The sequence below is a fragment of the Papaver somniferum genome, unplaced genomic scaffold (assembly GCF_003573695.1).
Source record: "Papaver somniferum cultivar HN1 unplaced genomic scaffold, ASM357369v1 unplaced-scaffold_57, whole genome shotgun sequence".
NCBI classification, from domain to species: Eukaryota; Viridiplantae; Streptophyta; class Magnoliopsida; order Ranunculales; family Papaveraceae; genus Papaver; species Papaver somniferum.
Genome location: NW_020648415.1, coordinates 248,861 through 260,829, shown reverse-complemented (window position 1 = coordinate 260,829; position 11,969 = coordinate 248,861). Strand labels below are relative to the sequence as shown.

The 11,969-nt window shown below is 34.7% G+C and overlaps 1 protein-coding gene across 1 annotated transcript; it reads right to left on the bottom strand.

The window, feature by feature from the left end:
• Nucleotides 1-729: 729 nt before the first annotated feature.
• LOC113343244 (glycine-rich cell wall structural protein 1.8-like) lies at nt 730-10,082 on the bottom strand. Its single transcript, XM_026587496.1, has 3 exons — nt 10,067-10,082; nt 1,201-1,351; nt 730-1,111 (listed from the first exon to the last, which is right to left on the bottom strand). Exons 1-3 carry the CDS (start codon nt 10,080-10,082, stop codon nt 730-732), a joined length of 549 nt encoding a protein of 182 aa, XP_026443281.1.
• Nucleotides 10,083-11,969: the final 1,887 nt, after the last annotated feature.

Here is an 11,969-nt window from a genome sequence, read left to right as displayed (position 1 = left end):
GGTGCTAAGCAGAATGAATCAAAGAAATCGTCTTCTCTTCCCTAATTCCTAACCTTCACTATAATTATGCAATTCAACTATCAATTCATCTACATGGTTCTCACGTCCGAAAACCCCAGTACTTATTCTACAAAAGAATCCCTAATTTCAAATAATCACTAATTTCACATACATTCAAATCACAATAAGAATCCCTAATTTCAATTAGCTGATTTATCCTTTCCCGTAGCTCGAATCGATTCCTTCAATCAATACCACTACCAAGAATCATTACATGATCCTTTTCTAAACTGAGTTGGGGAACTGCGAAGAAAAAACAACGAAGCAGAAGGAAGATGAAGAAAAAAGAAAAAAAGAGGTGTCGGGATTCCAACCCGCAACCGTTAGGTCACTTTACCTCTGGTTTTACTAAATTGTCCCTAAACAATTAAATCATTTCCAACCTCCGTGTCCTTTCTTCTGCCCGTGAAATTTACGCCATTACCCTTCATTGTTGATGGTAATGAAAACATGATAATGTTTGGGACACCAAAATCCAATCTTTTTGTGTCAATTGATCACTTACTATTTACAAAAAAGTGACCATATAAAGGTCCTCCCTCGCTTCGCTCGGTCGGCCCAATTACAAATCATAATTAATTAACTGATAATGTGATTAACAATCTTTTCTTTGTTTCGCCAATTAAATTAATAACAAGGATGATATCTTCATCACAATAGTAGTATAATTTAGTAACCACCACCTCCATGACCACCCCCTTCACCACTTCCACCACCACTGCCATAGGCAGCTCCGTGTTCACCTCTTGCGGCATACCCTGAACCACCACCTCCACCACTACCACCACCTCCTCCATATCCACCACCATGCGCTCTTCCAGAGCTACCACTGCTTGCACCTCCACCAGATCCACCTCCACTACCGTATCCAGCACCATGATATCCTCCAGCACCATATCCACCACAACCTCCGCTACCGCCAGCGGAACCACCACCGGCACCATGCTCACCTCCATCACCATAACCAGAACCACCACCGGCTCCTCCTCCACTTCCATAACCACCATCATGAGCTCCACCAGCACCACCACCATAACCACCACCACCTCCGCTACCACGCCGCCACTCGCACCACCACCATGTTCACCTCCAGCACAATATCCAGCACCCCCCCCCCCACTACCACTTCCGGCACCATACCTGGCACCATGTTCTCCACCAGCACCATATCCTGCACCGCCTCCTCCACCACCATCATGTGCTCCACCAGCAGCTCCATAACCTGAACCTCCACCTTCTCCCCCACTAGCACCATATCCTGCTCCATGTTCTCCTACTAATCCAACTCCATCTGATTGAAGACGAAGAACTACTAAGGGGAGCTTTTGGAACTTCATCAACAAAAGGTATGTGGAGACTTGAACTCATCTATCACTCAAAGGTCTATCTACTCTATCTTCTATTTGAGACAAAAGTCGTATAGCTATATAGACTTCGATTATACACATTTGATATTTCGAGCTGAGTTTAGCTCGCTTACATATGTCTCGAAATATATGTTGGTAAGCTTTCGCTTTAACCAAGTACATCTTATATTCTTGACGAAAGTAAAAAAATGATCATGTGAAAATTTCCTTGTAACATCTTACATGATATGTGTGAGACAGTCATTTGATGTAGACTCGGAATGTTTCATAATGATCATTCAATCACTTGAAAATTGCTTTGAAACTAATAGTTTGTGTGAGACAGCTATTGTCGTCTTCTAAGAATGTTTCGATTATTGAAATGAGAGTTTAGAACTAATAACCATGATTCGATATATCAAAATATGGGTACTTGTATTCTAACTGTTGCAAGTTATTCCAAGTCCGGGAACCATAGTATGCATACTCGTATGCGTACTGGTTGGTTAATGAAAGTCCGAAAACTTTGTATGCATACCTGTATGCGTACTTTCATGAGTTCCAAGTTCCGGAAATTCAACATAGTTTTGGTGGTATGCGTACCCGTTCGCGTACTGGTGAACCCAAACTTACTCCGGCCATTTAGGTATGCGTACCCTATGCATACTTGAGTAGGTTATGTTCTAAAATCGGTTTGTTCATGAACTAATACATTTATATAATAAGGAATGCAATCTTTTGCAAACCGTGGCTATAATGTTCATGAATTGATTCGAGTGAATCAAAATCGATTTTGCATCAATTGTGTCTTATATAATTCTATGGGAATATAAACAATTTAACAACTCTAGAACTAGTTTCATTTGGGTCATTTGAACTAGTTATGGTTAAGATGAATAAGATTGATATGAAAGTGTTCATATGGATAACTTTGGTTAACTATTGTTGAGTCAACAAATGTGTACAAGTTTAGGTACGGTTACTCATATCTAAATGAAGTCACTTTCCATTTGTGTGTAACAAGCTAAGTTAGATCTAATGGTTGAAAGATATTGACTTGAGTTTAATCAGTTTTTCATCTAACGGTGAATATTTAATACTTTGTTACCAAGATAACATTGATTGCAAACCCTGATTTGAAGATTATATAAAGGAGAACTCTAGCAACTGGGAAACTTAATCCCCACACATCTTGTGTGATATTAGTTGCGTCTAGAGCCGATTCTCCTTTAACCTTAGGTTTTTCTAAAACCAGTAGGTTAATGACTTGAAGACTTCATTGGGATTGTGAAGCCAAACCCAACTATTTTCTCTGTAGTTGCATGTTCTGATCTTGCTGTTTTCTATCGTGTTGAGTACTATCTTCTCTAAGATTTTATCCATATTTAATCTCCGATAGGCAAGATAAAAAGTAGTCTCTTGAGTGGTCTAATAGCGTTGATGCTCCAGTTAGTGGTAATCTTATTAGTTAAGAAGGTGATTAGGTTGGGGCGTCACAAGCTGGTATCAGAGCTCACTATTAGATCTTACATGGGCAATAATAGGATTAGCTAGTGACAGATAGTGGACTAGATTAGTTTAGAACTGGGTTGGGTCTGTGAGATAAATCTTAATTCACTAAAAACAATAAAGAGCTAAAATATTTATGAATTGATTGATTGATTTGTTCAGCATGTTGATTGCTTTCTTCTTGTTTTGTGTGTATATATTTATGAAGTAAAATAAAAAAATTGTAGGCTGAAACCAATTGTAATATAAGTTAGAAATTTCAATGATAAATTAGAGATTTATTAGTCTCAGTTATTTAACACTCAAATAATCTAGCACTGGAGAATTGTGAGGTTTGAAATTCTGGTGTGTTTGTGTTTCCTTTGTTCGTAGAAAACCATATAGGCTTCTGTTTAATTTCTTGTTGTTTCAAAACTCATTTAAAATGAATTGTTTTCTTTCGTGCATTTGTAAGTATGGGAAATACTTGCATTCGGTTGAGAGATAGTTTTTCTCTATAAGGTGGGGAGTCTTTTCAGACCAGAGGTGCGGTTCGATTTTCGAGGACGAAAATGAATAAGGTGGGGAGAATGTAAGTACCCTCGAGCTCGTCAACGCTATTAGACCAGTCAAGAGACTATTTAACTGCTAATGACTCGATTAATTAGAGATGAACCTTAACTAATAGAAATTAATCTAACAATAATTTAGATTCATAACTAGTATCACTAGATAGGTCTCGAAAAGTTATGTGCAATAGACTACTCGAACGATGTCATTCGGATACCGGACGAAGAAGATATCATCAAAATAATCGAAGAGCAAAATAATCATATTTTTTGCATCTAAACCGCCTGGCTTCCCTTATCAATTCTGGATGCTTTTATCATTTTCTTTTGCCTTATCATCACCAACATGTCGAGAAAAAAATCATTTTTCTCTTTTCATATTCTCTTTCCTTTCTTCATTCTTATTATCTTCTGTTCTTCTTTTTTCTTTCTCCGTCGAGCTCAGTTAATAAGAATTGAGTTGTTCGTATAAGATATTCATAAAAAAAACTTGTTATTAAGTTGAACCGAAAGTGAAGATGTTGATTCTGTATTTGAATTAGATCGGGAGAGGAGAAGAAGATGATGCAGATGTTGAATTGAGGTTAGGGTTTCTGGAATTAGTGTTATTGAAGAACTGAGGATGATAAAGTAAATTTATCTTAATAGGGCGGGAAACCATTTGCGAATATTACCTTAATAGGGCGGGAAACCGTTTGCGAATATTACCTATTAGGCAAGAGGTCGTTACGAATATTATATTATATATTATCTGGGGAAATCGTTCGTGTGCATATCATACTTGATGGACGTGTTAATTGTTCTCATTTGTTGTTGTGCTTTAGTTATGCTATCTCTTGGTAGTATGTTAGTGATTACTTGAAAGTTATTTGTTTCCGTTGGGAACCCCTTTGGGACGATGTGCTCACTCGTTCCCACTTCAGTTTCAGTAATTAGAAGAAATGGTGCGCGCGAAGATATCCATTTTCATAGCTTAAAGTTTTAGCGAACTGAAGATGTTTGTTTATCTTTTTATGTATGTATTCTTTCTTTCTTTGTTAAACAACACATTATTTTATTCATATCACTCGAGAGATCTTCATTTATGTTATATCATAGCGTATGGGTTTGTTTTTGGGATTAGTTTATGTAACTCAGATTATTAAGATCATTAATCTAAATTTGATGCTCCAATTAGTGGTAATCTTATTAGTTAAGCAGGTGATTAGGTTGGGGCGTTACAAGTTGGTATCAGAGCTCACTATTAGATCTTACATGGGCAACAATAGGATTAACCAGTGACAGATAGTGAACTAGATTAGTTTAGAACTGGGTTGGGTCTGTGAGATAAATCTTAATTCACTAAAAACAATAAAGAGCTAAAATATTTTTGAATTGATTGATTGATTTGTTTAGCATGTTGATTGCTTGCTTCTTGTTTTGTGTATATATATTTATGAAGTAAAAAATAAATTGTAGGCTGAAACCAATTGTAATATAAGTTAGAAATTTGAATGATAAATTAGAGATTTATTAGTCTCATTTATTTAACATTTAAATAATCTAGCATTGGAGAATAGTGAGGTTTGAAATTCTGGTTTGTTTGTGTTGTCTTTGTTCGTAGAAAACCATATAGGCTTCTGTTTAATTTCTTGTTGTTTCGAAACTCATTTTAAAATGAATTGTTTTCTTTAGTGCGTTTGTAAGTATGGGCAATACTTGCTTTCGGTTGAGAGATAGTTTTTCTCTATAAGGTGGGGAGTCTTTTCAGACCAGAGGTGTGGTTCGATTTTCGAGGACGAAAATGAATAAGTTGGGGACAATGTAAGTACCCTCGAGCTCGTCAACCCTATTAGACCAGTCAAGAGACTATTTAACTGTTAATGACTCGATTAATTAGAGATGAACCTTAATTAATAGAAATTAATCTAACAATAATTTAGATTCATAACTAGTATCACTAGATATGTCTCGAAAAGTTATGTGCAATAGACTACTCGAGCGATGTCATTCGGATACTGGACGAAGAAGATATCATCAGAATAATCGAAGAGCAAAATAATCATATTTTTTGCATCTAAACCGCCTGGCTTCCCTTATCAATTCTGGATGCTCTTATCATTTTCTTTTGCCTTATCATCACCAACATGTCGAGAAAAAAATCATTTTTCTCTTTTCATATTCTCTTTCCTTTCTTCATTCTTATTATCTTCTGTTCTTCTTTTTTCTTTCTCCGTCGAGCTCAGTTAATAAGAATTGAGTTGTTCGTATAAGATATTCATAAAGAAACTTGTTATTAAGTTGAACCAAAAGTGAAGATGTTGATTTTGTAGTTGAATTAGATCGGGAGGAGGAGAAGAAGATGATGCAGATGTTGAATTGAGGTTAGGGTATCTGGAATTAGTGTTCTTGAAGAACTGAGGATGATAAAGTAACGTTCTGGGATGAAGAATTGAGGGGTTTTTTTTGGATTGACTAGGTGATGATGTTCTATTGATAAATCGAACGGAAAAAGTTAATTGTTATTAACAACGATCGACCTAAAGAGTGAACCAGTGGATTGAGGATCTCAAGGTAGGCGAGGCTTGTCATCAAAACTGGTGGGAACTCTGTAACCTTCTTGTAATCATTGATCTTTCTTTTTATCCGCGAGCATGATGTGTTCTTACTTTTTATGAACATATATGAGTGTAATTGGATAGGTATGTTGTATGATATGCGTTGTGATTTCCCCGTGAGGAATGCCTCTGATCTCCCAATAGTTCGTCGCTAAGCTCTATTAGGCGAGAGGTCGTTGCGAATATTATTACATTTATTTTATATAGTAAATTTCTGTCTTTAATAGGGAGGGAAACCGTTTGCGAATATTACCTATTAGGCGAGAGGTCGTTACGAATATTATATTGTATATTATCTGGGGAAATTGTTCTTGTGCATATCATACTTGATGGACGTGTTAATTGTTCTCATTTGTTATTGTGCTTTAGTTATGCTATCTCTTGGTAGTATGTTAGTGATTACTTGAAAGTTATTTGTTTCCATTGGGCACCCATTTGGGACGATGTGCTCACTCGTTCCCACTTCAGTTTCAGTAATGAGAAAAAATGGTGCGCGCGAAGATATCCATTTTCATAGCTTAAAGTTTTAGCGAACTGAAGATATTTGTTTATCTTTTTATGTAAGTATTCTTTCTTTCTTTGTTAAACAACACATTATTTTATTCATATCACTCGAGAGATCTTCATTTATGTTATATCAGAGCATATGGGTTTGTTTTTGGGATTAGTTTATGTAACTCAGATTCTTAAGATCATTAATATAAATTTGATGCTCCAGTTAGTGGTAATCTTATTAGTTAAGAAGGTAATTAGGTTGGGGCATCACAGGTTCATTTGAAACGGCTTTTTATAGTAACAATGAATTATCAACATCATGTTGCCTCACAAATACTACTACAAACTATGATTTTCCATTACCTATAAATTGATAAAAGTATGCAGAAGTCATAACGACGTCGTGAGCACCCATCCATAATTATCAACTGTCATAGAAATGAAAAAAAGTTTTAATAATGTATACGCTTCTAATCTTTCTTCACCATTTATGGAAGAAACCCAAACCATCTCCATTCCAGCAATATATCCATGTATCAGAAACACAAAATAATTCTATATACTCTATATATATATTTGTAGGTCGAGCCAAAGAGTACTACAACCGCTATCATGTAGTTGATAACGAAAGAAAGACTTTTGATGTGCGGTCTCAGTGGAGAGCAATCAGCAAGATCCCCTAGGTGCATGGGTTCCTAACTTTCTTTGAAGGAATACATGGGAAGCGCAAAACTGTCAATAATGTGGATGGGAATTACTAAGACCGTACTTTGAATTGAACGAAGCATATAAGATAATACAGAGCACTATATTTGAAAATTTGAGTAGAATTCTAGTAAAAATCCCAAAATAAAATAAAATAGTAATTCATATATTAATAGAAATAAAAACATGCACGGAACAACTAAGATTAAGATGCACTTAGTGTCAAGGTAACACTGTTGCGGTAAAGTACCAGATATCAGTGTACTGATCATGTAAATGCACCTCCTTATTATAATACTCCTAAACAAGTAGCTACATGCAATACCAAACACACTAAATTCGAATTGGGAAACATATATAACCCAATTGAATAACAATAAATTAAAACACAACTCTCTTATTAAGTACAGACTGGTGACTGTTACATGAATACTACATATCTACTGATAAAGATAAAGATATTTGTTGTTTAGTCCACTGAACCCGACCCGAGTTAATGGCTAGTCCAGCGGGAAAACGTATTTATTCACTAGTCCAAAAAAAGTTTGAAAAAAGTAAAATTACTCTACTGACCCTAACATATAATACTATTTATGTTACTACATACGACATATGTAGTAACATATGTAATATGTAGTATGCAGTGACATATGTAGTAACATATGTTACTATCTAGTAACATACGTTACAAGTAGTAATATGTTATATATTGCTATTATATATTAATATGTAGTATCAAGATGTTATGTTCAATACTGTTATGTTATGTATTGATATTACACATTAATATGTAGTATGTTATATGTTGATACTATATATTAATATGTTATGTATTGATATTGTTATGTATTGATACTACATATCAAAAAATTGTTATGTATTGATACTACATATGTTATAACATATGTAGTAACATATGTCACTTATATGTAGTAACATATGTTATATGTTATAACATATGTAATAACATATGCTCGGATTGGTTTTGTTAACATATGTAGTAACATAGAATGTTCTTTCTCATCTTTGTTTCTTGGTTTCGTTGGCCTCCTCACTAGTGCTCTGATTGGTTCTGTTAAGTTTCTTGGTTTGGAACCAAACTCGGATGTCGGGTTTAGTTTCAGTGAGTCACCTAATTCGTTCCTCTTTAGTTCTGCATTCCTCAGTTTCTTGTACTTCTGACGAATGGATGCCCATTCATGGGTTTTGGAAGAATCGTAATTGTAAGTATATCATAGGCTCTCTGGGGTTAGACAGTCCTTCACCTGCATAAATGTATTTTTAAACAACGAGTAAGCAACGGTCTAAAACTAAAGGTTTTTATATTAAAACTTCTGCAATATTTGGATACTATATTAGTATTATAAAATCAGGCATAAAATTTGATTATCGTCTCTATAAAATATAAAGACACAAATATAAATATTAATTGAGAGGGAAAGAGAGGACATGACGCACCTTAACCTTGACAACTTGGTAATTCTCATCATAGAATATGAAAGCTGAGTCGAGCCAATCAGATTCATACTTGAATTTACCTGTCTCTCCGGAGAATTTGCGGAGTTTGGTATAGATGTCCCACATATGATCCACATTGACATGGTGATCCAATCGGATTCATGAAAAATCCCTCTCACAACAAATCAATATCATGAAGAATCCCTCTCTTCATCTCATGAATCTCATCTCTGATTTGCATCTCTTGAACTCGTTCATTCACCTTTTTCCTTCACAGAGTTCATGGTATGAACCCTAGTATACCATAAATCAAAACTAGAAATCAAAAATAACTTATGACAAGAAATATGTAACCATATACTAAGTTTTGGTAACCTAATCTCAGGTAAGGTAACCCATTTTACAAATTTTTTATACTTCAATTTTATAAACCCTAGAAATTGTTTTTATTTTGAAATCGCAAAAGAAGAAGATCGAAAATAATTTCTACTTTTTGTTTTGGAAAGCTTTGTCTGGTTAGTTGATTCATGGGATATGTGTCTTATTTCAAATTTATGAAGTGATTTCGTTGATAATCTTGTGTACTCTACGTTTTGCAAGTTGTGTTAGTTATTTTTTTTAGCTTTACTCAAGTTGTTTGATGATTTTTATCTATGACTGGTGGTTATATTGTGTAGCTGAAATAAACTTATATTGAAGTTGATAGTTTCATTTGACTTTCTTTAGCGATGAAGTCTTAAAACAAAGTCATCTCATGTATAAACCAGAACTCTGTTTTTTTTGTTTTTGTTTTTTGTTTTAAATCTTGATTTGAGTTTTATTTTGCGATTTTCGTGTTTGCTTAGTTGAATTGTTAGATTTAACATTTGTGATTTTAACTTTAAAGCGTGGGTGGGTTTAATTTTGATCATATTTGTGAACGTTATGGTGGTGATGATGGTGAATCTGCTTCATGTGAGTCAGATGATATGCAATGTGGGTCAGGTGAATTAGGTAATAAAGATTTCAAAAAAGTGAAGTTGAGTGAGATGATATGAATTGGATGGAACTCACTTAAACTTAATCAAAAAAACTTAAGAGATCTATGGGTGAACACCTAAGGTAATCAAAAAAACTTATGCCAGGATCATTAACTTGGTATGTTTGCTGAGGCATATATTCAGGTTGGTGACCATGTATGAGTCAAGTGACTCGAAAATGATCTATGGGTGAATTATCGGGTGTAGGAGATATTGAGAAGGTTATTCAGAAAGGAAAAAAAACATATTTGGTGGAAATTGGCTACCTATATGTAATTGCTATCTTTATGTCTTATGTTTTCTACATTTGGGTTGAAGAATGTTTAAACCTTCATTATCCACCATTATCGCTGAAAACACCAAGTAATGCTACTCATTTGTTAGAGCACTGCTTGGTCGAACTCGCAAGTGTTTCTTTATGAAGCTTGTTTGTCAAGTTTAGTTTCCAAAACTATAAGTCTTGATTTTTAATCTACTTATAGCTATGTCTCAGATTAGGATAGAATGCGGAGTTGAGATTTGGACTTCACGATATTCATCGATTGAAGACGAAGAACTACTAAGGGGAGCTTGTGGAACTTCATCAACAAAAGGTATGTGGAGACTTGAACTCATCTATCACTCAGAAGTATATTTATATTCTATCTCCTATTGAGATAAAAGTCGTATAGCTATATATATAGACGTTAGTTTATACACATTTGATATTTCGATCTGAGTTTATCTCACTTAAATATTTCACGAAATATGTGTTGGTAAGCTTTCTCTTTAGCCAAGTTCATCTTTTATTTTTGACAAAAGTCAAAAGATGATCATGTGAAAATCGCCTCTGAACATCTTATATTATTTGTGTGAGACAGTCATTTGATGTAGACTCAGAATGTTTCGTATTGATCTATTGATCACTTGAAAATTGCTTTGAAGCTAATAGTTTGTGTCAGACAGCTATTCCCGTCTTCCAAGAATGTTTCAATGATTAAGATGGAGTTTAGAACAATTAACCGTTGATTGGATATAGCACAGTATGCGTATTTGATGCTAACTGTTGCATGTTACTCCAAGTCCGGGAACCATAGTATGCATACCTGTATGTGTACTGGTTTAACAGTTGAAGTCCGAGGACTTAGTATGCATACCCGTATACGTACTGGCTTAACATCTCAAGTCCAGGAATTTAGTATGCGTACCTGTTTGCATACTAATTCAACTGAGTTCGGTCGTGAACGACATTATGCGTACCGGTTCGCATACTGGCGGACAGACCAAGTCCGGAACTCTAAGTATGGGTACCCGTTAGCATACTTGAGTGGGTTAAGTTCTAAAATAGGTTTATTCGTGAACAAATACATTTATATGTTAAGGAATGCAACCTTTTGCAAACCATGGCTATAATGTTCATGAATGGTTCGAGTGAATCAAAATCAATTTTGCTTCGATTGTGTCTTGTATACTTTCATGAGAATATAAACAATTGAACAACTCTATAACTAGTTTCATTTGAGTCATTTGAACTAGTTGTGATAAAGATGAAAAAGGTTGATATGAAAATGTTCTTATGGATAACTTCGGTTAACTATTGTTAAGCCAACCAAGTGTACACGTTTAGGTACGGTTACCCACATCTAAAGGAAGGCACATTTCATTTGTGTATAAAAAGCTAAGTTCAATCTAACGTACAGTTGAAAGATATTAGCTTGAATATAATAATCAGGTTTTCATATAACAGTGAATATTGAATGCTTTGTTACAAAGGTAACATTGATTGCAAACCCTGATTTGAAGACTATATAAGGGAGAACTATAGCAACTTTGAAACCTAATCCCCAGACCTCCTGTGTGATACTAGTTGCGACTAGAGTCGATTCTCCTTTAACCTAGGTTTTTCTAAAACCATTACTATTAGGTTAACGACTTGAAGACTTCATTGGGATTCTGAAGCCAGACCCAACTATTTTCTTTATAGTTGCATGTTCTAATCTTACTTTATTCTATAGTATTGAGAACTATCTTCTCTAAGATTTGCTCGAGATTCAATCTTCGATAGGTAAGATAAAAAGTAATCACAAACATCTTTTCTCATCGTTTATGGTTCCAAAATATCTTGGTTTGCTACCATACGATTAAGATCATTGTGAGGTGATTGATATTACTAGGTTGTTCTTCAGAAATATAAGTCTGGTGTATCATTTGGTTCCTTTTCACATTGATTTATCAAAAGACGGGAAAACAATC